The sequence below is a fragment of the Muntiacus reevesi genome, chromosome 1 (genome assembly GCF_963930625.1).
Source record: "Muntiacus reevesi chromosome 1, mMunRee1.1, whole genome shotgun sequence".
In the NCBI taxonomy this organism is placed as follows: Eukaryota; Metazoa; Chordata; class Mammalia; order Artiodactyla; family Cervidae; genus Muntiacus; species Muntiacus reevesi.
In genome coordinates this window covers 201426486-201453392 of record NC_089249.1, presented here as the reverse complement: position 1 = coordinate 201453392, position 26907 = coordinate 201426486, and the positions used below count along the sequence as shown (strand labels likewise).

At 38.5% G+C, this 26907-nt stretch overlaps 1 protein-coding gene across 2 annotated transcripts in view; it reads right to left on the bottom strand.

The window, feature by feature from the left end:
• Positions 1 to 25928, bottom strand: part of FNIP1 (folliculin interacting protein 1) — a 118175-nt gene extending 92247 nt beyond the window's left edge. The window contains exon 1 of one of the 2 annotated variants that reach the window (XM_065918162.1): positions 25770 to 25928. In XM_065918162.1, the coding sequence (XP_065774234.1) occupies positions 25770 to 25861 (92 nt within the window). In that variant the 5' untranslated portion in view covers positions 25862 to 25928. The remainder of the gene's footprint in view (positions 1 to 25769) is intronic. The other variant, XM_065918163.1, reaches the window with a different exon arrangement.
• Between the last annotated feature and the right edge of the window lie 979 nt (positions 25929 to 26907).

Here is a 26907-nt window from a genome sequence, read left to right as displayed (position 1 = left end):
AACAGGTCCTTAGTTTAGGTTTGTTCAGTGAGTAAAAATAATTAGTTAATAGCCACTTCTTTTTAACTTAGTCTTTTATTTTTAATTGGAGGATAATTATTTTACAATATTGTGATGGGACATATGGCAGAAATCATCACTATTCCTCAAAATAACCCACTGGTAGAAATAAGAAGCCTAAACAATTGATTCTGTTATTATCCTAAGGCACTGGAGGGATGTCAAAATGAAGATGTCATCCTAAAGGAAGCTAAAATGTGTGTCCAGATGTATCTCTGCTGTGAAGTCAGGGTCAGAAATGTAATTTTGAAAATCAGCAACAGGGAACTGACAGCCTCTACAGTAAAATCTTTTTTTGTTTCTCTTCCTACTATTACCTCCACTTCTAAAATGATCTCCACATTAACAGATTTTTATCTATTTTTAGGCTGAGAAAATCTTAGCATTTTTGAAGCTATGGAAAACTGAACAAAACACACAGATAAACCAAGTAGCATTCTTGTCTTAAGCTAGGGTGTGCCAATAAGTTTAACTTATAGGTTACAGAAGATACAGAACTGTTAAAAACAGCCTGCTGGAATTTCTTTAGGAAGTGTCAGTTGCTCAATCACGTCCAACTCTTTGCGACCCCATGGACTGTAGCCTGCCAGACTCCTCTGTCCATGGGATTTCCCAGGCAAGAATGCTGGAGCAGGTTGCCATTTCCTTCTCCAGGGAATCTTCCTGACCCAGAAATCAAATCCCAGTCTCCCTGATTGCAGGCAGACTCTTTACCAGCTGAGCCACCAGGGAAGCTCCATATAATTATTAATTTCATGTACTTTTCAATAATACTCAACCTGAAGGCCATCGTTCGTTTGTCTGGATTCAAACACATTTACTATGTTTCCATCCAACATCTTTATTGTTCTGTTTTTTTAAGATTTCTTGAGAACTTTTCTGGTGGTACAATGGATAAGAATCTGTCTGCCAATGCTGGGGACATGGATTCGATCCCTGGCGCAGGCAGATTCCACATGTGGTGAAGCAACTAAGCCCATGTGCCGCAACTACCGAGCCCGAGCTCTAGAGCCTGCAAGCCGCAGCTGAGCCCAAGTGCTGCAACTACTGAAGTCCGAGCACCCGAGAGCCGGTGCTACACGAGAAGCCACTGCAGTAAGAGGCCTGCACACCGCAACTAGAGCAAGCCTGTGCACAGCAACAAAGACCCAGCACAGCCAAAAAAAATTAAGATTTTTTTGTGCAAACCATTTACTGAATTTGTTACAACATTGCTTCTGCTTTAAATTTTGGTTCTTTTGCCTTGAGGCATGTAAGATCCTGGCTGCCTGACCAGAGACTGACCCCACGCCTTCTGCATTGGAAGGCAGTCTTCCATGGAACTGCCATGGAAGTCCCCTGTCATTATTGTTGAGGTTCAAATTATCCCATTTGTCTAGGGGGAGGCTTTCGAAGTTAGCTCTTGAATTTCCTTGACCTGTTACAAGTAGTCTTTGGTAGCCCTCCTTATTTGGGGAGGACAAGATTTTCTATGTTCATTTTGTACATTTTCTGCCCCAGACCTGGAATCATCTGTTTCTCCAAAGAGCCCAGATTCTGAAGGCCATTGTTTTCAATGGTGTTTTAATTCACAAAATGCATCTGGGACTTAAGAGAATCAAGAGGTTAGGTTATCTAAAAGAAAGCAAACATCACTCAATCATCATATTAAAGTATTCTGAATTCTCAAAAAGGAAAAATTAAAAGGATTCTTTTTTCATTATCAGTCTAAAGTTAATTCTTGAAAATTGAGATGTCTAAAATACAAGAACAGATTTTAAAGCAGTCTGTGTACTACAGATCACTCACAAATAGGAACTAAAACAAGCTAATTTAGAATCACACTGATATCTCTACAGGCACATATAATAAAAGCAAATGCTTGGAAAATAAAGCATCATCTCAAGGATACCAATTCTGTTAAGTCATTCAATCTTCTTTCACCATAAGCTTTTAGCTAATAGCTTTAAACTGCTAACAATTCTCAAAATAACCTCTAAATGACACGCAAAAAAATTTAAATAACTCTAATATCTGTCACTTTCATTTCTCATGACAATCCTAAAAGTACAAGCCCTCAAGATGGCATATGTAGATATAGTCATTTTTTTAACTTTAGGCTCTCCTATTCCAACTCATTTCAGACTCACTTTCCAGGAATAAAATGATTCATCAAGTCATTCCTTTACTTCGAAACTATTAATGACTCTTTATTTCCTTTCATATCAATGGTCCCAAGTTTTCTAAGATAATCATGCCTCCATCATGGTAACAGAGCCCAATCCTATCACCTTTCCTTTACCTTAAAGTCTACAGAGTTGATTCTGCCCTTTCTGGTCTCTTGTTCAATCTTGCCTGTTGCTTGTTAACTCTGGTTTGTTTCTTCCTCTGTTTGTTATCTCTAAAAATCTCCATGCTGTGTTATTGCCACTTTTCCCTCCCTTCTAAATCAATGTTGAAAAAGTTGCGTTACCTAAATAAGCAGCCTCTTTAATGCCCTATTCAACCTTTGAATATGCACATTTGACAGTCACGGCTATTCCCTGATACCCTCTCATCTCATCCAATTCCCAACATATTACCATTTTCAAGCTATCATTTTTAACCCATATAAAGTATTTGGGGCCCTGGTATACATGTTTTTTAAAAATCTTCATACACATATTACAATGCTATTCAGCAACAAAAACAATTTACTTAATATACTCAGTAACATGAATGAATCACAAGAACGTTTATATTAAGTGAAACAAACTGATACAAAAGGCTACAAATATGTGACTTTATTTATATGACATAAATGAACAAAACTATAGGTACAAAAATCAGATGAATGGTTGGTTGTCAGGAACTGGAGTGGAGGAGAGGAGAACCACAACAAGAGAGTTACAAGGGAACTTTCTGATGTGACAAGAATAGTCTGTATCTCTATTGTGGTGGTAACTGTAAGACTATACATCTGATGCAAAGAACTGACTCATTGGAAAAGACCCTGATGCAAGGGAAGATTGAAGGCAGGAGAACGGGATGACAGAGGATGAGATGGCTGGGTGGCATCACCGACTCAATGGACATGAGTTTGAGTAAACTCCGGGAGTTGGTGATGAACAGGGAAGCCTGGCGTGCTGCAGTTCATGGGGTTGCAAAGAGCCGGACACGACTAAGCGATTGAACTGAACTGAACGGAACATTTGTCAAACCTAAAAAAAAAAAAGAAAACCTAAAAAAGAGAATTTTAATACACACTAATCATATCTCACTAAGGGTGTTAGTTGTTCAGTCATGTCCGACTCTGTATGTAGCCTGCCAGGATCCTCTGTCCATGGAATTCTCTAGGCAAGAATACTGAAGTTGGTTGCCATGTTCTTCTCCAGGGGATTTTCCCAACCCAGGGATTGAACCCAGGTTTTCTGCATTGCAGGTATTTGAGAAAAAAATGTAGGTTTTCTGCATTTTTTTACCATCTGAACCACCTGGGAAGCCCATATCGCAATAAAACATGCCTTAAAAAATATATATATTTCACAGATGATTGCAATGTACTAATCTAAAGATTTCAAAATCTCTTATCTCCACCCCAACTATCTGCCTGAGAAACTCCCACCTGAACCTCAAAGTGGCTCAAACTTATTAAGCACAGCTAAACTTCCCTATTTATTCCACCATGTCTACTCTTCCCTCTTGTGTTCCTCACCTTGGTTAATGGCACTACCATCACCCATATCCCAGTCTTCCAACAGAGTAGATTCAGCCACAACTCATCCTCCTTTCACATTTCATATTCAAACACTGAATCCTTTTCTCCCAGATATATAGCACCTCCTTTCCCATCCTTCTGCTACTGTTATGACCTACCTTCTCTAACCTGTAATAAATGTGCCTTCACTGGTATCTGCTTCCAGACTCTCCCCATTCTGTCCCATCTGTCACAATGCCATCTGAGATAGCATCCTAAAACACAAAGCTGATTACATTATACGCAACACCAGTTTCTAGCTGCATAGTATACACAGAATTCTAATGTGAGCTCCAGCAGGATCCCCCAACTTCCCATTTCCTGTCATTCCCTTCCATGCATATCCTGAAACTCAATAACCACTAAATTTGCTATAGTCTTTCCTTAGGCTATGCCTATGAGCTTATATAGCTTTTCCATAGGCTATGCCTATGCCTATGAGCTATAGGCCTTCCCTATAGCTCAGATGGTAAAGAATTTGCCTGCAATGCAGGAGATCTGGGTTCGATCCCTGGGTCAGGAAGATTCCCCTAGAGAAGGAAATGGCAATCCACTCCAGTATTCTTGCCTGAAAAATCCCATGGACAGAGGAGTGTGGCAGGCCACAGCCCATGGGGTCACAGAGAGTAGGACACAACCAAGTGACCAACACACACGAGCATACCTACACCCCCTTACTTCATCTAACCTGGAAATCCAGGGCAGCTTAAATTCAGGATGAAGCTCAAGGCCATCTCCTGTAACAAAAATAGGTGTAACCGCTAAACAAAGGTAACATTCCTTTATGCAGCCTCAGAATTATTTACGTAGCTATATCAGAGCACATTGTATCTGATTAACATTTACTGGGCATTATGGGATTATGAAAATACAAAGATGGATGAAACAAAATCCCTGCTCAGATCTCAGCTTTAACTACCTATTCAAGTATTCCTTCGGCAGCTTGAAAAGGTTTACAGATCTGTTTTGTTTTGTTTTCAAGATTGTAAAGGAAACTCATATGAAAATAGTTGTCAAAACATTAAGTTTGTGGTATAATAACGTGTTCTGAATATTAACTCAAATATTGAGAACAATTAGTGGATCTAGTAATCCACTAAATAATGAGCATAAAGAATTTTTCTCAAATATCTTCATCAATTATCTATGTGTTGAAACTATGATTCCTCTTGGTGACCAAAAATTATAGGAACTACTAACACTATTGAAGTTTGTTGCCTACATTTTAACTGAAGAAACTGCTAAACTGTGGTTAGTTAGTAAAAGTAAATATGCCATTTTCCCCCCTATATCTAAGTTCCTTTTGCACAGTGAACCACAGATCCTTTGTGGGTTTGTAAACTTGACATTAAGGACTCCTCCTTTAGGAGCTCTTCGTTTAGGCTGTGAGACTGATCTATAAGACTTTCCAAGCTGCCAAAAGAATACTTGGTAGGAAAAATGATTAAGAATCCATGCCTTAGAGAATCTTATTGCTTTTCTCAGGCTCTTCACTGAATCAGGCATTTAAAAAAAAAAAAAAAAAAGTGCACAAAAGGTGCTTACCAAATGAATGAACCAATGTATGTTTGAAGTCAATTTTTTAGCTCCTTTGCATTTTTAAAACAAAGTCAAGATGGTCTTTATTTTATGAATAATATAAAGGCAGGTTATCAGATACAACATCTTTGGTTACCTCTAAAAAAGTTACACTGAATGAGTTTTGAGTGATACATTTTTAAGAGCTCTAACTTTATCAACTTTGAAAGTGACACATGTAATGTCTTTTCATACTTTTCCACTATGTAAGATTTTGGAAAATTCATTCACAAACACTCTTACTGTGAAGGAGTAATGAGGCCAACTACTAAAGGTGACTCTCAGCACAGGTTTGCATGTTGAAGGAGGTAAGCAAGGTCAGATGATAAACAAATTCCAAGAAAAGAATAAATGCAAAAGTAAAATTATATAGTGATATGATTTTTAAACAGTCACAAATTCTTACAACTCTCGAGTATTTAGATACACCTGAAATATTTCAAGAAATACAGTCATCAGATTTGTGATTCCTCCCAGCAAAAACTCTTTTCTGGAGAGAAAGTAGGACCTGAGAACCACCTACAGCCAGACAAGTACTAACATTTTCTCATGATCTCTCTCCCAATTAACTACTAAGGATCATTAAGTATCTACCATTAACTTATAACTTGTTATAAAATTACAAAGCTTTTACAAATATCATCTAAACAAATAAGTACATTTAAATATGCTATATATTGTTTCTGTATTAAGGTATATAGGAAAGGACAGAATTCAAGCAAGTTGCCAGTTTCTCAGAAGTTCCTAGTCTCATAGAAGTATGTGTGCAAGTAAAAATAATTATGACCAAACAAACACTCTAACGCATAGTTAGGCTACAGGGGAACATCAGTGTTTGTTTAGTATCTGGTTTCCAACTCTGAACTACTATAAATAAGAGATGAGACACCAAACAAACCTACGTAATACCAACTGGTACTAGAAGACAACAGGGCTTTTTTTTTTCCTGGCAAACAGTTATTTTATTGTGCATGCTATGTTTTCAGAAAGCTGAACAATCTTTCCTCTCAGTTTTTAGAAAAACACGTAAAACATATCAATATATATTTAACTGAAGAATTTGGCAGTTAGAAAATATAAAATCCCAAGACATTTTTTGTGTACAACCAAAACAAAACAGTAAGGATAAGGAACAGTTCACTTAAAAAAAAAAGAAACCAATCTAACAATTTCATGTTGAATTTATGAAATATTTTAAGATAGCATTCTTGATAGTAGTTAACTCTGCTCCAAGTACAGAGTTTCATACTACTAATTTTAATTTACTCCTTATAATAAGAAGTTGGAAAAACTGAATTTAGTAAATATATAAGTATTTCTAACCTCTGGCTTCTAAAACATTATCTCCAATTCTAAAAATTTGTCTCCTCAGAAAACCATCACATGCTTAAGGAAAGCCAGACTACACAGCTGAGATATTATTTAAATTTCCTACTCCCATGAAACCATCTGTGGTTGCCAGCAGCTACAAGGAAGAGGGTCAGACTCCAGTGCAGCAGCACAAGGGGATCCTCTGAGGCACAGGAATGCTCTGTGTTGGTGGTGGCAGTTGTAATAACCTAGTCACGTATTCAGAATGAAAATAAACACATGTGTAGGGTCTTACCAGCACTATTCACAACTGCCAAGAGATGGAAAAAGCCTAAATGTCCACCAACAAGTGAATGGATAACAATCTGTGGTATATACATGGAATGTTATTCAGCCATAAAAAGGAATGATACATGCTATAACATGGATGGACCTTGGATACATTACACTAAGTCAAAGAAGTCAGACATTAAGCCATTATTATATGATTTTATTAATATGAAATATTCAACATAGATAAATCCACAGAGACGGACAACAGATTGGTGGCTGCCAGTGGCTAAGAGAGAAGGAAAGAAGAAACCACTTAACGGATAAAGTGTTTGCTTCGGAGTTGTGGAAATGTCTGGAACTTAAAAATATAGGTGATGGTTGTACAATACGATGAATGTACTAAATGCTATTGAATTGACTTTAAAAATGGTTAGTTTTATGTTATAGGAACTTCACGTCAGTAACTTATATACATATACATGAAGCTTCATACAGAAGCAAAACGGTGATAATAATGGTGTCAATGAAAATGATAACGGTACAGCAGCAGCAATATGGTACAGCCTGTGGTGCTTCAAGAAAACTTAGGAGGACATAGCATCTGCCTTCAACATGCTTACCATTTAAGGTATACGCAGGATACCTGAAACAGTTAAACAATCACTTTTTAAAATTTCCGTCCCTCTGAAAACACAGCCAGATTCTCATTTGACCAGCAAGTCCTGTTTAAATGACAAAGCTTAAAAACAGTTTCAGTAAATCTCTGATATCACAGTTACTGACATTTGGCTTTGACAATTTTGTCAGTTCATGAAATTCAAGAACATGAACACACGGCCTTGTCTAGAGACCATTAAGCTGTTGGTGATGATGGGGAGGGGGACCTTGTCATCAACGTAGGAAAGACCAAGTTTGATGGGTAACTAACTGCTTCCCAAATGCCAGAGCTGAGGCATATGTCATCAAGATCACAGGACAGTAAAGCAGAAGGCCATGCCTTCATTCACTCAGCAACCGGCATCTTCTGCATGTCATTTACTGTGCCAACCAGTGGGTACACCAAAAAGAATAAAACTCAGGCCCTAACCTGCAAAACAACACAGTTCAAATTCAAGCCTCACGAGAACGTGGGAAAATGGAATTTTTATATACGACTGGTAAAATGAAAATTGGTATAATCACTTTGAAAACAGTGTGGTAAAATCCAATAAAGCTAAACATACACATATCTTATGACCTATAAATTCAGTTTAAAATACATATTCAACAGAAATGTGGACATATCTTCCTCCAAAAACTTGTACAAAAACACGCATAGCAACATCATTCTTTACCACCTTAAACTGTAAACAATCCAAATAATCCATCAACAAAGTAGCCTGGGTAAATAAATTGTGGCATACTCACACAAAGGGAAGACTGTACTTTAGCAGTTCTCAACTAGATTCTGCCCCCTCTCCAGGGACATTCAGCAACATCTAGAGACATTTTAGGTTGTCATTATGGGTGGTGGGGGGTTGGGGTGGGGGAGGCTGCTACTCACATCTTGTGGTTGGAGTCACGGATGCCGGTAAAATCCTTCAATGCACAAAGAGCCCCCCATAACAAAAAAATTACCCCATCCAAATGTCAATAGGGAAATTCTAGCCTACAGGAATGACAAGGAACTAGACTACATACACTGGAAAGAAAAATGCAAACATAACACTGAGCAACAAAGAAGCCAGATAGGAAAAGAGTTTGTGAGTGGTTCCATTAACATAAAGCTCAACATCATGCATCCCTGATGTTTGAAGTCAGGAGAGAAGGAGTTGAAAGGGTCAGGAAGAAGATTACAGAAACACATACAACATTCTATTTCTTGAACTGGGTACCAGTCACCTGGCAACATGTCTAAATTCATTGAGCTGAAGAGTCAAAATGTGAACACTTTTCTGAATTATATTATTCTTCAATAAAAAGTTTAAGAAATTCATAGGACTTTATACCACAAAAAGGGAATTACTGTATGTAAATTTTTAAATAAAAAAAATTTAAATGCTTTTCCACTACAAATCAGTTAAAATTCATTGTCACACTGGTTAATATTTCTCTGAAAAATTTCTCCTCTGGACTCTGATAATTCCAAGTCCTAGCTATGCCACTTACCATTTGTGTTGATCTTGATCAAATTACATTTTTCATTTTTCTATCTTTTTAAAATTACAGAAGCAACAGATCTTACTGCCAGGTGAATACAAAACAACAAACAAGTATAAAATATGAAAAACCCATCCTACCAATCCTTCTCAGACCTAGCCACTCTCAACATTCAACACTTTTCTGTTTCCACCTAAACTTTTTCCTATGTATGTACAAATGAACACAATAATAGTGCTGAACGTTTAAGTCTCATGCATTTATAAAAGCAACATCACACTGCACACTATCTTGTAACTTTTAAAAATTTAATATATGTGTAAATCTCCACCAGGGAATACAGATTACCATGTTCTATTTAATAGCTACAGTGTTCCAATATATAACCATAACTTATTTAATAAATCTCCTAATTATGGCCACAGTAACAAATTGGAAATCACTTCAAATAAAATTTTAATAAACATCAGAATATGCTTACATGATCACTTTTGCACAACTGCTGCACTCCAAAACTCCAAAACAGTTGTACCCACATACACTCTCACAATCACAGAACAGGGCTCGCTTTACCACTCCTGCTGTAATAACACATCACTGCTTTTAACCTTTATTAGACTGACAGCTTGCAATGTTTAATTAAGGAGGTTAACCATCATTCAAAATGTTTAAAGGTCATTTTTTTAATGTCTTCTGTAATTTTCTTATTTATATCCCTTGTGGAGAAAGGTATAAAATCGCATTACGTTTTACCTTCTTCATGTGCAAACTGAGCTTAAACTACTTATCTCTTCGGATGATTGAGAGATTAAACGAAAAAACTGGAGTATTATCAGTGAGTGATAACCTGGGCTGTACAGTAAAATCATGCTGAAGAGCTTCAAAACAAAGCAAAATAATCACCTGTCCAAACTCCTACCCTAGAAGATTAAGAATTAATTCCAAGTAGGGCAATCTGAAGAGTTTAAAGAAGATCACAGGTGATTCTAATGTATACATCAGCTTGAGAACCTAATTTGCTGATGAGCAAATTAGAAAGTGAAGGTCATTCCTTTTCTGACCTGCTACCTATGTGTTCTCTTTTTAGATATACACAGAATCCCTGCCACTGGATTCAACCTTTCTTGGGAGCTGGAAATTCTACTAAAAGCAGTCTCACTCCCTAGACTGCTAAAACAAAATAAAAATATTTTCAGTTTTTATGTACAGCTAAGACTAAATCCCAAAGTAAACATTCTTATTTACTAAACACATTATGTAAACGGACATTGTGCTTTATCAGAATAAAATTTCATAATTTACCATACCACACGCACGTTTCAGAAACATGCAAAATCTTATACCATACTACTTCAAGTGTACAATGGATGGCATTTATTATTGTTTATTGGGAAATTCCTCCTGAATCAGAATATATCAACACAAAGCAAGACATGTTAACACATGGTAATTAAGCAAAAATCAAAAGATAGCTCCTCCACAGATGGTAGTGGATAAGCTAGATATTTGTACGGAAAATATTAAGCTCAGCCTATATGTAAAAATTAACTCAAAATGTGTCATAGACCTAAACATAAAACCTCAAAAACTATAAAATTTATAAAACAAAACAAGAGAAAAATCTTCTTGACCTTAAGGCAGGACAAAATTGCTTAAAACACATACACACACAAATATATACATAAAATCTTTAAAATACAATGAACTAGAAACTTCACCAAATAAGACTTCTGACCTTTGAAAATAGATACCACTAAAAGAAGAAATGCAAACCACATAGGAGAAAATAAGCTAACAAAGAATTTTTATGCAAATAAAGAAGTCTATAATACATAATAATAAGCACTTCAATTTTTAAATGGAGAAAGTAGTTGGGAGATTTTACAAAAGAATGCATACGAATAGGCAATAAACACCAAAAACTTTGCTCAACATCACCAGACATGAAGGAAAGGCAAATCAAACTACGAGATGCCACTATACACACCCACAAGTACTGGTGATAACTGGAATTATCATACACATTTTTAGTGAAAAAGTAAACTGGGGCAACCGCTTTGGAGAACAGTTTGGTGGTTTCTTATTAAGTTAAAAACACATTTGCTTAAAAACCAGCAATTCCACTCCTAGGTATCTATCCAACAGAAGTAAAAACATTCTCATACAAAGAGTTATACATGAATGTTCATAGCAGCTTTCTACGTAATACCTCCTCAAGCCAGAAGTAATCCAAATATTCATCAACTGGTGTATCAATAAACAAATTTTAGCATATTGATAAAATGATACTGGAATATGATAACAGAATAAAAAGCAATGAGCTATTGAAATAAGCAGAAACATGGATGAATCTCAAAAACATTCTGCTGAGTGAAAGAAACTGGTAGGATTTCATTTACATGAAATTTTAAGATATGCAAAATTAATCTGCAGTGACAGAAAGCAGATTAGAAACTGTCTGGTGGCAGGGTAAGCAGGGGTTGGTTACTGACTACAGAAGATACAAGGGAACCTTTGACAGTTATACAAAGTTCTACATCTTGATTGTAGTGGTTGTTAACACAGCTGTATACATCTGTTCAAACTCATAAAACTATACCAGCTTTAAAATGAACAAATGATTTGTTTTAATGAAGTACGGTAAGACACAGACATGGAAATAACTGCCATGAAAGAAGAAATTTATACTCACAATTCCCCAGAATTAGGAAGAATGCCACATCACACCAGGCCAACATGGGTGGGTAAGGAGGCAGAAGGAAAGACAGAAAAAGTGGCAAGAACTTTTATTGTGTTTTCACAGAAAAGAATGGCAAAGTAAACAAGCTAAGCAGGTTTAGGATTGGCTAGTTTGAGTAATTTCAGCAGTTTCCACAGTACAGAAACTGTCCCCAATTGGCTGGTACCTGGCCCTGGGTGATTAGAGCAGGCAGACAGTGGCCCAGGAGTGTAAGAACTCCATAAAGGAGGTGCTTGGGGGGTACAACCAAAGGAGGACTGGCTGGTTCGCATGTGAAAGGCACACCCCTGGAGTTGTACTTTGCTATCTCTAGGAATTAAGTTAGCCCTGGAAGGGGCAGTTGAACATTCAACTAACTGAAATAATTTAATAATCAGCATAAATAGACAATAAATCCGTTAGGTAAACAGTTGATGAACAACTTTAAAATGGAAGAATGAATCAGTAACATACCACCTGAATCTGTTGATCAAACTTAGCACCACTTAAAGTGGGACAACCAGAGGTTATGTGCTTTCTGATAAAATGCAGTAACAAATACACATATCTATGAAGTAGTCTCAGGGAACAACATAATACAAAAAAAACAAAAACACAAAACTCTGCCTAATTCAATCAAGTCTCTAGATCTAACTCTCAATTTAAAGAAAATAAGGTGGAGAAAGAACAACGACAAGGACATAGTGAAGATGAAATCAGATCCAAATCAAAGTATACAATATTCTACAGACAAATTGGGCTTCCCTGGTGGCTCAGTTGGTAAAGAATCCACCTGCAACATGGGAGACCTGGGTTCTGTCCCTGGGTTGGGAAGATCCCTTGGAGGAGAGCATGGCAACCCACTCTACTATTCTTGCCTGGAGAGTCCCCTTAGACAGAGGAGCCTGGCAGATTACAGTCCATGGGGGTCGGACACAACTGAGCGACTAAGCACAAAAACAAATTAGAATCCTACTTCAAACTCTAAAAGACATTTCCAAGACAATCAGGGGAAACTGAACACAGACTGAGTATTAAATACTAAGGAATCACTGCTCATTTTCAGGGTAACAGTAATCTTTTAGAGAGTCATACTTGAGTATTCATGAATGAAATGACAGAACATTTGGAGTTTAAAATATTCCAGCATTAACAAATAATAATTTAAGTCCCTTGTGCCCCAGACAGTAAAGGATCCACCTGCAATGAAGGAGGCCCAGGTTGATATTGTTATTAATAGTCTCTTTACTTTTCTGTTTGGAATTTTTCATAAGAAAAAGTTGAAGCTTTTTAAAGAAATCCAAGTTAAACACTGGTGCAACACTGGTGTGCTGATATATTAAAATCTCATTCAAATGATGGTAAGTGAAGTGTGTGTGCAAACGTGTGTAAATACACACATATATACACACACACCACACACACATATACGTAAATATATATTTAAGACAAAAAGAATATGAAAGGAAAAATTTCAAGGATAAAGAGACTTCAATAAACATTTGAAAGATGAAAAGCAGCAACTGACTTTTCAAAAACATAAGCAGTTACAACCTAAATGTCAACAAATGTCCTGGAGCCACCACAGAATTCTTCTGCTCAGAGCATCTGAGAAGCAAAGGTTTTGGAAACGTCAGGTCCTTTGGAAGGTGAGGGAGAGGCAAAGGAGCAAAGAGCACATCCTCCACAGGACGTGACGGCGACCTCCACCCTCTCCTCATTCACTCCTGATACCTAACATCTTTATTTTCTTGAGAAACCTGTCCAAGTTGCACCAGCCTCACAGTGTTTCTGGATTGAAAGGCCCATCATGTATAAACAAATGAGTAAAAAAAAAAGGATATATCACTGTGAAATTTCAGAACAAAATAAAGAGAAAACTGAGACAATTCCAAAAGTTTCCCAGGGGTTGAGAGTTATGGCTCTGACCGTCTCAGCAGCAATACTGGGAGCCAGAAGACCAGGGGGCAATACCTTCCAATTTCAGAGTTAAAATGATTCTCCACACAAAACTCTGCATCTACTAGATGGGCCAAACATAAAAACAAACACTTTTTCAGATGGACGAAGTCTCAAAAAATTTATCTCAAGCAATCATTCTCAGGAAGTTCCTAAAGGGACAGGTACTACCAAAACAAGGGAACAATCCAAAAAGGAAGTAGTCATGGAAGCAGTCTACAAGAGATCCTAACTTTAAAAGGTCAAAGGAATTTCCAGGAGGAAGGCAAAGGAAGACTTGTAACAATGCTATAGAGCAGAACTAAAGGGCAGCAATCCAAGTTAGAGCCGGAGAAGGTCAGAGGGCTCCAAGACAGATATATCCATGAGGAAAAAAAATTAACTAACCAATTATCAAGAAGGTTTCACTAAAAGAAATAAGTTGTTTTGAGAGATATTTTATGGCGTTCTTAAGCTAAAGATTCCAAAGAAAATAAGGTGAACCAAAAAAGTTAAAAAAAAAAAAAAAAAAGGCAATTAACTCCAAGAGATTTTTTTTTAAAGTACAATAAAATATAAAATATATTTAATTCAGTGGTGAATGTTTTATAATACAACAAAATAGTTATTTGATTATTTAAACTAACCAAAATTTGTAATATTGGAAGAATGAAGAAAGGGAAGGGCATACATGAGTATGTGTATATGTATGCAAGCTTAAGACATAAATCTTTACCAATACAGGAAACTGATAATGTCTAAAATGAATAAATTTTTAATAAAACAGTATATTCATATTATTTACAAATATAAAACAAATACTCAGAGAAACATCAAATAAAAAAGCAGCTGCATCCAGGATCAGGACTGGGTTGGAGAAATTTACTCTAAGTAAATTCCTGTCATAATATTGTTGGGCTGGGGGCAAAACATTTCACCTCTTAATTTAGAATGAGATTCACAAGTGAAGAACATGCCAAGCTAGCCAGTCAGAAGTTCCAAGGGTCGAGGAGTCACTCAAGGAAGACTATATACTGGGTAATCTAAGTACAAGAGGTGCATTAACATGGGGTTTTACTGCCTGATGGTTAAACTATGTTCAGACATTTCTTTGAGAAACTTTAAAACATAATTTTATTTTCCTGGGCTCCAGGATCACTGCAGATGGTGATTGCAGCCATGAAATTAAAAGACGCTTGCTCCTGGGAAGAAAGGCTATGATAAACCTAGACAGCATAGTCAAAGCTATGGTTTTTCCAGGAGTCATGTGTGGATGTGAGAGTTGGACCATAAAGAAAGCTGAGTGCCAAAGAATCAATGCCTTTGAACTGTGGTGTTGAAGAAGACTCTTGAGAATCCCTTGGACTGCAAGGAGATCAAACCAGTCCATCCTAAAGGAAATCAGTCCTGAATATTCATTGGAAGGACTGATGCTGAAGCTGAAGCTCCAATACTTTGGCCACCTGATGCCAAGAACTGACTCACTGGAAAAGACCCTGATGCTGGGAAAGATTGAAGGCAGGAGGAGAAGGGGACGACAGAGAATGAGATGATCGGATGGCATCACCAACTAGATGGACCTGAGTTTGAGCAACCTCCAGGAGCTGGTGATGGACAGGGAAGGCTAGCATACTGCAGTCCATCAGGTCGCAAAGAGTCAGGCACAACTGAGCAACTGAAATGAACTGAAGTTATTCACAAATAATTTTATTATATTTCTGCATTCTATAAATGTATAGTATAAATGTTTTATATTCTAATGTAATCAGGAATTAATAGAAATCAATATAAAACTAAATATTGCTATCTGTGGGAATCCTATCACAATTCAACTTTACTCACCTTGCATTAATGTCACAATCTATAGTTTCTTGCTATAAATAGAAAACTTTAAAAATCATATAACAGACCACAACAGGGTGGAAAAGCAGGCCAAAAAGTTTCAAAGAGCCTGCCAGCTGCATCCTACAAATGCAATCATAAACATAAAACAGAATAAACTGAAATGGCTCACAATCCCACACACTCTTAACATCAACTCTGACTCTATCAGGATTACACTAAGTTATAATCTCTCTGGGGTGACTTGGGATAAAAAGTTGTTGCTTCAAGGGATACTATATACTGGGTGATGGGAGTACAAGGAAGTAGATCCCTAGAGCTCTGGTTGTGTCCCCAAAGATCTACGTTAAATTGTTGCCCCATTTCCCCATAAGGTCTGCTTAACAATCAAAAGGCCTAAGGACAAAGAATACTCAAATGGAAAAGAAATTCCATGGTACCTCAAAACTTCTTGCGTTCTTGAAATAAACTCCCACTACCAAAAAAAGTACTTGAGTTCATTTACTCAGTTTTTTATCCACTCAGCATATACTAAGTATGTCAGAAAAGACTCTGTGTACACACACATACACAAATTTTGAATGTAAAAAATGGTAGGAAGGGAAAGTATGAGGTGTTATAAGGGATACAAATAGAGAATCTAACCTATTTCTGCAAAATCAGACCATTCTTGGCATCTTAAAAAGATCAAAATAATAATGAAATTTTCCTTTAAATTGGTAAACACTAACGTCAAAGAAATATGTGCTTAAATTACAGAGAAATGACTAGGCAAGTAACCCAAAACAGAAACATCTTTGTTAAAGGAAATAAAATTTCTTCAATTCAGTAACTATTTTTATTCATCACTCATTCATCAAATATTTTTGAATGCCTTCTGTGAATCAAACACCAGAAATAAAGCACTAAACAAGCTATACCATGGAACGTGGTCCTAAGTACCCTATCGAACTTAAAATCTTCTAAAGTATACAGATACATGAGAAGCAATTACAACCCAAGAAAGTAACTGTCATAATGGGAAAATATGCTTTCTATTGGAGCTTCAAAGACAGATGTGTTGCAGCCATATAATTCCAAGGAATGTGCAAACATATGAACCAGCATATTCTAAAGAAACATCAAACTTCTAGTCTAATTCAGATTCCACAGCTGGAGGAAAAATTAGAAAGAAGACTGAAAAGAATAAACTGAAGGGTGAGGAAGTGTGAGAAGCAATTCTACCATTTACGAGACTACCACGCCATTAAATCCTGAAAACAACTCTAAGATGGTAGGTACAATGGGTATTGGGACTATCTCTTCAGTATCCACTCCTCTACTCTGACATGTGTACACACACAGCATCTTTAATGACGACACGATACTATTTCCCAAGGTTACACATATAGGAAACATTGGGAACAACTCTACAGGAGGCTGACATGACAAGTTGAAAAGTTTGGACATTGTTAAAAACAAAGGCGTGGGTGTCTGTGCCAAGTCGCTTCAGTTGTGTCCCACTTTTTGCAACTCCATGAACCACAACCCACCAGTCTCCCCTGTCCAGAAGATTCTCCAGGCAACAACACTGGAGTGGGTTGCCATGCCCTCCTCCAGGGGATCTTCCCCATCTAGGTACTCAACCCGCGTCTCTTACATTTTCATGCATTGGAGAGGGGGGTTCTTTAGCACCACTCGCCACTCAGGAAGCAAAGGTGCTGGAACTCAAATGTCTGAATTTGTATCTTAATTATATCACTTACTATGTGATCTTGGACAAGGTCCTTAACTTCTCTCTCTCTGCCTCCATTCCCTCATCTATGAAAGAGGAATAATCAGACCTACTTTATAAAGCTATTGTGATAAATGAAATAATTAGTATGTATAAAACACTTAAAACAATACCTGGCACAGATAAACCCTCTATTAAGTTACAGGGAGTCAAAGGCGATTTCTGAGTGCATTGATCAGAATATGGTTTAAGAAAGTCAATTTAGCAGAATGGTATAGAGGGGAATACACACAAGGTGGGAAAGTTATGGCAAGTTTTTATGAAAACCACTGAAGGTCTGAGATAATGGCAGTGGGAAATGGAAAAGAACTAAGATATTGCAGAATCTGAATTGACACCATTTAACAAATGACCAAATGAAGCAACCAGAAAGAAAGAATAAAAGATGATTCTCTGACTTTCAACTTGGTAGACTAAGAGAATGGTAGCGTCAGGAACAGAAGTAAGACTGTGTAAGTTAGAGAGTCGAGGACTCCTGCCTTTACTTGGCGGATAACCGCTATGGAGGTTGTGCTGGCTTCCGCCCCACACCAACATGCATCAGCCACAGACACACACACGTGGCGGTGATGTTTTACATGGGGAGTTATTTTCAGACAAGTCTTTCCAAAAAGATAACTTAAAATTCATTAAGATTTAAAACAATAATTATATTAGTAAGAAATAAGGTCCAAATTTCCCAAGTTGAATATTAAAGCTATATTTTTATTAAGCTATTTTCTTTCAATAAATACGGTTCTAAAAAACAAATCTAATACAACTACTTAGGAGATGGAATCGTAAGTCAACAAAATATCTGCATTTCCTATAACAAAATTAGATTCTTAGAACCAAATATTGATACCACAGAGCATTAACATGAAGTTTAACTAAAAATTCTCAGTTTTTACTTTAATAAGAAAGATACGATCTCACAGAATTCTCTGTAAAGAATACTGTAACTTTCTACTATTTCTAACACAAGAATAAAAGGTATAATTTGAGGGGTGTTATTTTTTAAATAAAAAATCTTGTGAATACACAAATGTTTAAAGTCATTTAAAAAATTTCTGAAATATGATTTTTATGAACACTGATAATATTAAGAAACCAGTCTTTAAGAACTTCAGAAGTTCAAAATGCAACCTAAAATCAGAATACTAAAAGTGAAAAGATAACAAAGCACTACAGATTGTTTTCCCTACAGAAATAGAAAGCTTTAGCAGTGAGGCCATTTCCTCCCTTTTGATTTAACACACATCTCACATTTCCCCCAAAATATTGCCTCCTCAAAAAAAAAAAATAAATCATTAAGGTCACTAGTTATCTCCAACTTAACAAACCCAACAGATACTTCTCTGTTTCTCATCCCACAAGACCTGTCAGCAACCAACTAACACAACAGTTCATCACTCCATCATTTTTTAAACACTTCCCTTTCTTAGCTTTCCCAACACCACACACCACTGGCCTTCTCCCTATCTCTCTGGCCATTCTTTCTTTGCAGACTTTCCTCTCCCACATTTGTACATTTTAGATTTCCTCAGGATGAAACCTGTTCTTTGCAATTCTCTATCTACATACACCCCTTTTCCTATATTATCTCATCTGTTCCCTTAGTTTTAATATTGACCATAAGCCCAAGTTCATTATCTCCAGGTCCAACCTCTATTGGAACTGTGGATTTACTTTATTAAACTCTCAAATAAATCTCTCAATAGCAAGTAAAACCAGACCAAATCTCCAAAACAGAACTTCTGATTTTCTCTGTTCTTAAAATTAGTATGTTCATTCTAAAATATTTACTGAGCACAGATGTAGACATTGTGCTGTATACACTGACTCAACAATGTGAACTTGAGAGAAAGAGATGATAAACTGTAAAAAGAACTGTGGAGGATACAAACAGTGTGCTGTGATAGAGACTAGGGGAAAGGGCTGCTCCTTCTGACAAGGAGTTCAAGACAGGCCTCCACAGTATTACAGTCTCTCCCTGGAAAACAGCGTCTTACCTAGCTGCTCCAGACAGAACCTAGGCATTTGTTCCCCACAAACAACCCACCATGTGGCTTACAAGGTTCTAACTCTACTCTAAAATACATCTTGAAGTTGAAGAGTGCTCTCAAGCAAGCAAAGGAGAGAGATGTGGACAAGTAATGGCAGCTGTGATACATGTCACAGAAGGAAATACAGAAAGCTATGGAAGAAAACTAAAGTGAAATCTAACTTAGGGAGAAATCAGAATAGGCTTCCTGAGAAAGAATAATTAGGGTAAGCCCAGATGACCACAACAAGAAGCTAAACAAAAAGCTATGTGAAATTATACCCAAAACAAAGAACACAGCATGGCACATCCCAGAACCTAAAACAAATCCAAAGTTATAAAACCACAGGAAAGGGAGAGACCTAGATTAAGACAAGGCCAGAAAAAAGCAACAAGTTATCAAAGATTAATGAGATCAGATCATGTCAAAGGCACAGAAGTCAACTTAAGAAGTATTCCTCTGGCCAAATATGGGGCTAATTTGACTGTAATGGATTAAAGCATACCCAAGAGGTGATACTAAAAAATGATAATTAAAATGGAAACTTTCACTTAACTCAGTATAAATTATTCTAAAAAGTGATACACAAACTTTGGTGCTGACTTTCCTATAGCAAATAAGTAAGTGGTAAGAGAAAGTTCACCAAGAAATAAACGCAGAAGAATCAGGATAAAGAATCAGGATGTTACCATTCTGCATCCCCTAAAAAGATAGTGGGTTCAGGCAATAATCAACAAAAAATGCTAAAACCAATAGTGAAAGAGGAATTTTATAATGGAAGAATAGGCTAAAACCAACTAATCAATCTTAGCACCACTAAAAATGGGACAACCAGACACTACGTGTGCAATACAAGGTACACTGCAAAATCTGTTGAATATTTTAAATTAAAAAAAAAAAAAAAACCTGAACCCAAATCTAGTCAAGTATCTAACCATCAGTTTTCAGGAAAGAGAGAGTAAGGTGTAGCAGCAGTTCTCAAACTTGAGCATTCCGAATCACCTGGAGGGTCTGGTTAAAATATAGACTGCTAGGAACCAGTGAATTAAAGGAAACCATTAGAGATCAAACAGTCAAAAAGAGAATGGGGGAAATTTCATAGAAAAAATGACCCATTTTAAAAACAAAAACGTTTTTAAAAGGGAGGGAGGGAGGCTGTTATAGCATAAAAATTAGTTAAGGCACATAATTACAAATTCAACTGAGACTGATTCAAACAAACCTACTGTAAAAAGACATCCTGAGAAAATCTGAATATAGACTTAGATAATATTAACAGATATATTTATTGTATATAATTAAATATACAATATTAATAGGCAAAAAACAGATAATAGAATAACAGCTAGGTTAAAAATAACCTTATTTTAAAAAATTAAGAACTTGAGGCTACAGATTTCACAAAAGCCACACTACCACAAGCCATGTTAAAGAATTTGGTCCTAAACTGAATGGTTTTATACATAAGAATGAAATCATCATAGTAACAACTTCTGGTTATGAAAGTCATGTGCTAAGCACTGCATTAAGTGTTCAACAGGACTTACCTCTTTGAATCCTTAAAATAGCTGTGTTGTGGAGATTTTAAATTCTACATCATTTTTCCTGCTGATCATGATCTGAATTAGCAATTTTTGTAAAGGATGAATGTTGAAAACAGTTTGCAGAAAGGCAACAGTGATGACAGAAAAACCAATTAAGAGGTTGTTACTCCTGCTAACAAATGTTCATGCACTAGGAATAAAATGAAAATACAGAAACTGCTTTTTGAACAAAACATGAATTATATCCTACAGACATTTACCTCTTAAACAATCTTCTTCATGAAATTAGACTTCTTTCAAGAATATTTTAAGACTTAGTTTATTATTAACACAACACAGTTTACTGTTACCTTCACTAATATACCTCATGACAATGCCACACAGTTGCTATTTTTAACACCATTTTTAGATGAAGAGAATTCTTTTTAATATTTATTTGTGCTTCCCTGGTGGCTCAGAAGGTAAAATAATCTGTCTACAATTCAGGAGACCCAGGTTCGATTCCTGGGTGAAGATTCCCTGAAGAAGGAAATGGCAACCCACTCCAGTATTCTCGCCTGGAGAATCCCATGGACAGAGGAGTCTGGCGGGCTACAGTCCATGGGGTCGCAAAGAGTCAGACATGACTGAGCAACTAACACACACATACACACGTTTATTTATTTGGCTGTGCCAGGTCTTAGTTGAGGCATATAGGATCATCGATTTTTGTTGTAGCATGTAGGATTTTTAGCTGTGGCATGTGGAATCTAATCCCCTGACCAGGGATCAAACCCAGGCCCCCTGCATTAAGAGTGTGCAGTCTTACCTACTGGACCACCAGGGAAGTCCTGAGAATTTTATTTACTCATTTGCTAATTTTTATAGTTTTATTTATTTTCAGCTGTGCTGAGTGGGCTTTTCTCTGGCTGCGGTGAGCAGGAGTTACTCTCTAGAAGTGCGCAGGTTTCCCACCGTGGAGGTTTCCCCTGTTGCAGAACACAGCGTTTAGGGCTGCAGGCTTCAGTACTTCAGCTCCCAGGCTCTGGAGCACAGCCTCAACAGTTGTGTCACACAGGCTTGGTTGCTCCACAGCATGTGGCATCTTCCCAGATCAGGGATTGAACTGTGTCTCCTGCATTGGCAGCTGGATTCTTTACCACTGAGCCACCAGGGAAGCCGCAGAGAATTTTATTTTTAAAGCAGTTATTTTATGTGCACTGAAGTTACTGAACTTACACTGAATTCTTACTTCCACTGAAAAGTATCCTGATGGAGAAAATATAAAGAGTATCTTCCCCTGGAAAGCAGTCCTTCCAAAATTCTTTAAAAGATGAAAACAAATTACTGTTTCACTTCTATAAATGATTGCAATAATATTCTTCTTGTGACGTGCTACATTCGTCTCAAGCTCTGGAAGCTTAGACAGGACAAGCACCAGAAATCTCTCAGGTAAGGAACTTAAGACTGAAAGGAAGTGGGTAATCACTGCTATTTTTCAATGGAGTAACTATGAAAGGAATATTGAAAAGCTCCTAAGGCTTCTCTGTCTCAAGTCTTTCCTATCCTTTGCTGGCTTATCACCACTGGACCTTGTATACTGCTTACTCTAGGAACTGACTTACAGGCTGAGCTATAGTTAGCTGCCAATAGCTAACTGTGCCCAAGCCTGATTTAACAACTCAGGCTGACTAAAACAAAACCAAAAAAGGATTCTAGAAAGGAAAGCATTGTATACTGGTATAAAAACTAAATTTTAGTCTATTCAAAAAACTGAGTTACATAACAAGATGCTAAACATCGTTTATTATTTGGAAAGGCAAATTAAAACCACAAGATACCACTATACCCATGAGCATGGGAAACGAATCTAAAAAGAGTGGATGTATGTGTATGTATAACATTCACTTTGCTGTACACTTGAAATTAACACTAACACTGTAAATCTACTATATTCCAAGGGGAAAAAAAATTTTAAGATTCTAAAATGGTTAACAAGGCATATTTTATGTTAGGTATTTTTTTATAATACAAAAAAATCTTTTTAATTTAAAAAACCAGACTAATGGGACTTCACTGGTGGTCCAGTGTCCAAGACTCTAAACTCCCAATGCAGGGGGCCCTGGTTCCATCCTTGGTCAGGTAGCTAGATCCCACATGTCGCAACTAAGATCCAGTGAAACCAAGTAAATAAATTAATTTAAAAAAACAAAAAACAGACTAACGACATGTGGTTTTGAAGACAATCTGGAGCAGCTGTAACCTTCATACATTACTAGTGGTACTATGAATAGTACAACTACTTTGGAAAAGTTTGGCAATTTTTTTTTTTAAAGTTAAGCATATGACCCAGCAATCCCACTCCAAGAAAAACGAAAATGCATTTCCACATAAAGATTTGCTCACAAACGTTCACCAGCAGCATGTTCAATGCAACCTAAATCTGAAAAGAACCCAAAATGCCTGCCAACCAGTGAATGGATAAACAAATTGTGGTGTACTATTCAGCACCAGCCCCCTTCCCTCAAAAAAACACTGAAGGAACTACAGGAAAAACCCAACGACTTGGATGAATCTCAAAATCACTCTGAGTTAAAGTAGCCAGACACAGAAGCCTATAAACAGCATGATTACATTTACATGAGATTCTACAAAAAATAGAAACTTCTATCAATAAACAGAAGGCAGGTCAGTGATTGCCCTGGGTGAGTAGGGGTTAAGGAATGGCAGCAAAGGGGCATGAGGAAATTTTTTGGGTGATTAAGTGTTCTAAAAATTCATTGGGGTTGTGGGTACACAACTGTGTACACATATGAAACAAAATTCATATGTACTTAAAATGGCTCAATTTCATTGTATGTAAATTGTAGCTCAATGAAATTGTTTAAAAAAACACACAAAACTTAGGTTGCTCAAATTTGCAAGTTGCTAGGTATATGTATTGGAAAAGGAAATGGCAACCCACTCCAGTGTTCTTGCCTGGAGAATCCCAGGGACGGGGGAGCCTGAGTCGGACACGACTGAAGTGACTTAGCAGCAGCAGCAGGTATACGTATGACATTACTCACTTTTCATTTTCTCACACGTACACTTCTATATTTTTTAAAGTAATATCTTCCATATTGCACTGCAGTTATTGTGCTTACACATCATTCTTACACACAAAAAAGGATCATGCAGTTATCTATACTGCTACTTGCCCTATCTCACATGGTTGTTGTGAAACATTACATGAGATAACTGATGAGAAAGTGCTTTGGCAACTCTAAAGTAGTATTACACAACCATATTGTAGACTTATATCTTTTAAAAAAATAAACTTTTTCTTACAATTACTTGAGATGCTTGGAAATCTAGATACCTCAAAGTAAATCTCTGCCTAGAAATAGAAAGCCTATTCAAATGTCACCTTTTTAATATAGCCCCTAAACTTGCTTTCTACTGACCCTTGATTTACTGGATGGCTCAAGTAGTACTATCTAGACTGCAGTTTCATTTTTCAAAAGAACACTAAAGAAATCTTTAAAGAAAGTCATTAGATAAGCATGGCAAGACACTTACTTCCCTGTAGAAAAAACCAAAATCTAGATAACTGTCTTTACTAACCACTGTTCCAAGATGTTCACCTCTGAGATTTTTTTCCCTCTAAAAGTCAGTGAAATTTCTTTCCATTTACTACTTCAATTTCACATATTACAGAAGGTTTACTAACGGGGCTTGCATTAGTGAGAGAGGGTGAATAATTCTAAAGTTAGCAAAACCTTTTAAACCGGTGCGGTACAGTCATTTCAGAATGTGACTGTCGCAAAATTTAACAGATTCTCACTTTTTCCTAGTACTACTGGGCTCTTTGCTATCCTACCAGGCTTGAGTGACATTTGACATTCAGCCTACTTACATTGACAAGTTTCCACACTGCAACAAGTATTAAGGCTGTTTGTCTGAGAGACATAATCTCTTCATCAAATGAAGTTTCGAAACTAAACTTTATCTAGAATTCAGGTTTATATTCCAGGGTCCTACAATCTTAAAAAAGTTTTTTTCGTTTGTTTCTTCACCAGCAACAGGTACTGGAACAAAAAAATTAACTAAGCCTGTAATACCACAAAATATCTTGGTATCGTTGTCAATTTTTATAGACTCGTTTTTAGTAACAGTTCCAACGGGATGGTCAATTCTAGGGCCATGCTTCATTTGACTCAGCGCAGCTTCATTCTAGTCAGTAATAAGCACAACCTCTTAGGTTTCACATTTCTCCTCCGACAACATTCAGGCCACTCGGTCCACTGGAGAAGGGAATGGCAGACCACTTCAGGATTCTAATTTGGATTTACAAGAAATCTGAAAGAACGGCAGCTTGCCGACACGCTCCTCCAGCCTGTTCTACACTCCGAAGGCTGGTCAAAACGTGCTGCTCTCTCCGCAACAGCAACCAAGCTGGAACCGAGCACCCAGAGGACGACCGGCCGCGGGGAGGAGGGGAGAACTTTTCGGCCCGGAGGACGGCGGTTGAGGTCCAATCCAGCCCGCGCCCAACTCTACGCGTCGCCAGGAAGGCGTGAGGACCCTAAGCTCAGGCCGCGATGCTCCGCCTGGAGTGGCGGAGCCGCGCGTGGCCGCCGAGCAAGACGTAAACAAACCGCCCGGACGAGGGGGTAAGGGGCGAGCTTGGGGGAGGGGGGAGGACCGCGCTCGAACCCTCCGGCGCGGGTCTGCAGCTGCCCTGCCCCTCCCAACCGAGGCCCCGATCCCGGTCCCGGGGCGACGCTACTGCGCGAGCGTGAAGTTCGAGAAAGTCTCGGCGCCTCTGGAAGCCGCAGCCCACTAGGCCATCGGCTCCGCGCCCCTCGCCCCTCGCACTGCGGCGACCTACCTGAACGCGCAATCCGGGTCCCTCGCGTCCCGACCGGGCGCGCCCAGGCCGTTCCTCTTGCTGAAGAGCTTCTGGAACAGGGTAGGGGCCATGGTGGCCACGACCAGGCCGGGGTCGCTCCTCAGGGCACTCGCCAGGCCCCCGCTCCTAGAGCTGCCCCGCCACCCCCATAGGCGCCTCAGTCATATGACAGAAATTAGTCACTTCAAACGGCCACGGCGCGCGGGGCGGGGCGCGAGGCAAAGTCGGCGTCCATTGGCTGGCGATGAGCCGCATCACGTGGCGGCGCGCGGAGCAGAGTGCAAGGCGGGGATCCTGGGCGGAGTTGGCGCCCATAGGCTGGCTGGTGGAGGGCCTCACGTGGCAGCTCACGGGGCGGGGCATGCGCGGAGGGGAGGGGCGGGGGGCTGGTTGTGGCTGATGTGACGGAGGGACGAACTCCGGTCCTGGTCTTTCTCCGTGACGCCTTCAGTTGCTAGCTGAGCCTAAGGCGGGGTGCTGCAGGGACCACGCCAGGGCCTGTGGAGTACAGAAGCTTTCACCTCCCGCGCCCATGACACAAGAGAAGTTCAGGGCACCATTAGCAACCGACCCTTTCCCGCCGTCCCCTCCTCAATCTATGTGGCTTCGCACCTCCATACATAGGCGCCTGGTGGAGTCCGGTGGCCCCGGAGCAGAAAAGGCGCGCGAGCCTACCCCGGGGACTGCAGCACGGGCTGGACTTTAAGCCCGAGGCCAGAGGCCCGCCCAAGCGGGCCACGGAGTGGTTTATGCTCAGAGCTTGACTGCGCGAGACTGGCTCTTGGGTCTGGTGGAGGACCTGCCGAGACACCCCGCGGGCAGCGGGCCCCCACCCCCCATGTTTCCCACTAGTGCCTCGAACCCTGACATACCAGGAATTAGTCCCTTGGAAGAGTTAACCATAGGAGGCTCCGGATTTACACTCAGTGACTAGGTATGGAGAGAGGAACTGTGAAACTGTTGTGAGCAAATGAGTTTTAATTGGCAGAATACCCTTTCCAAAGAAAAACATTGCTCATAAATGACCTTACAGCCTACTTAAATTTGGCTTCCCTGGTGGCTCAGACGGTAAAAAATCCACCTGCAATGCAGGAGACCTGAGTTTGATCCCTGAGCC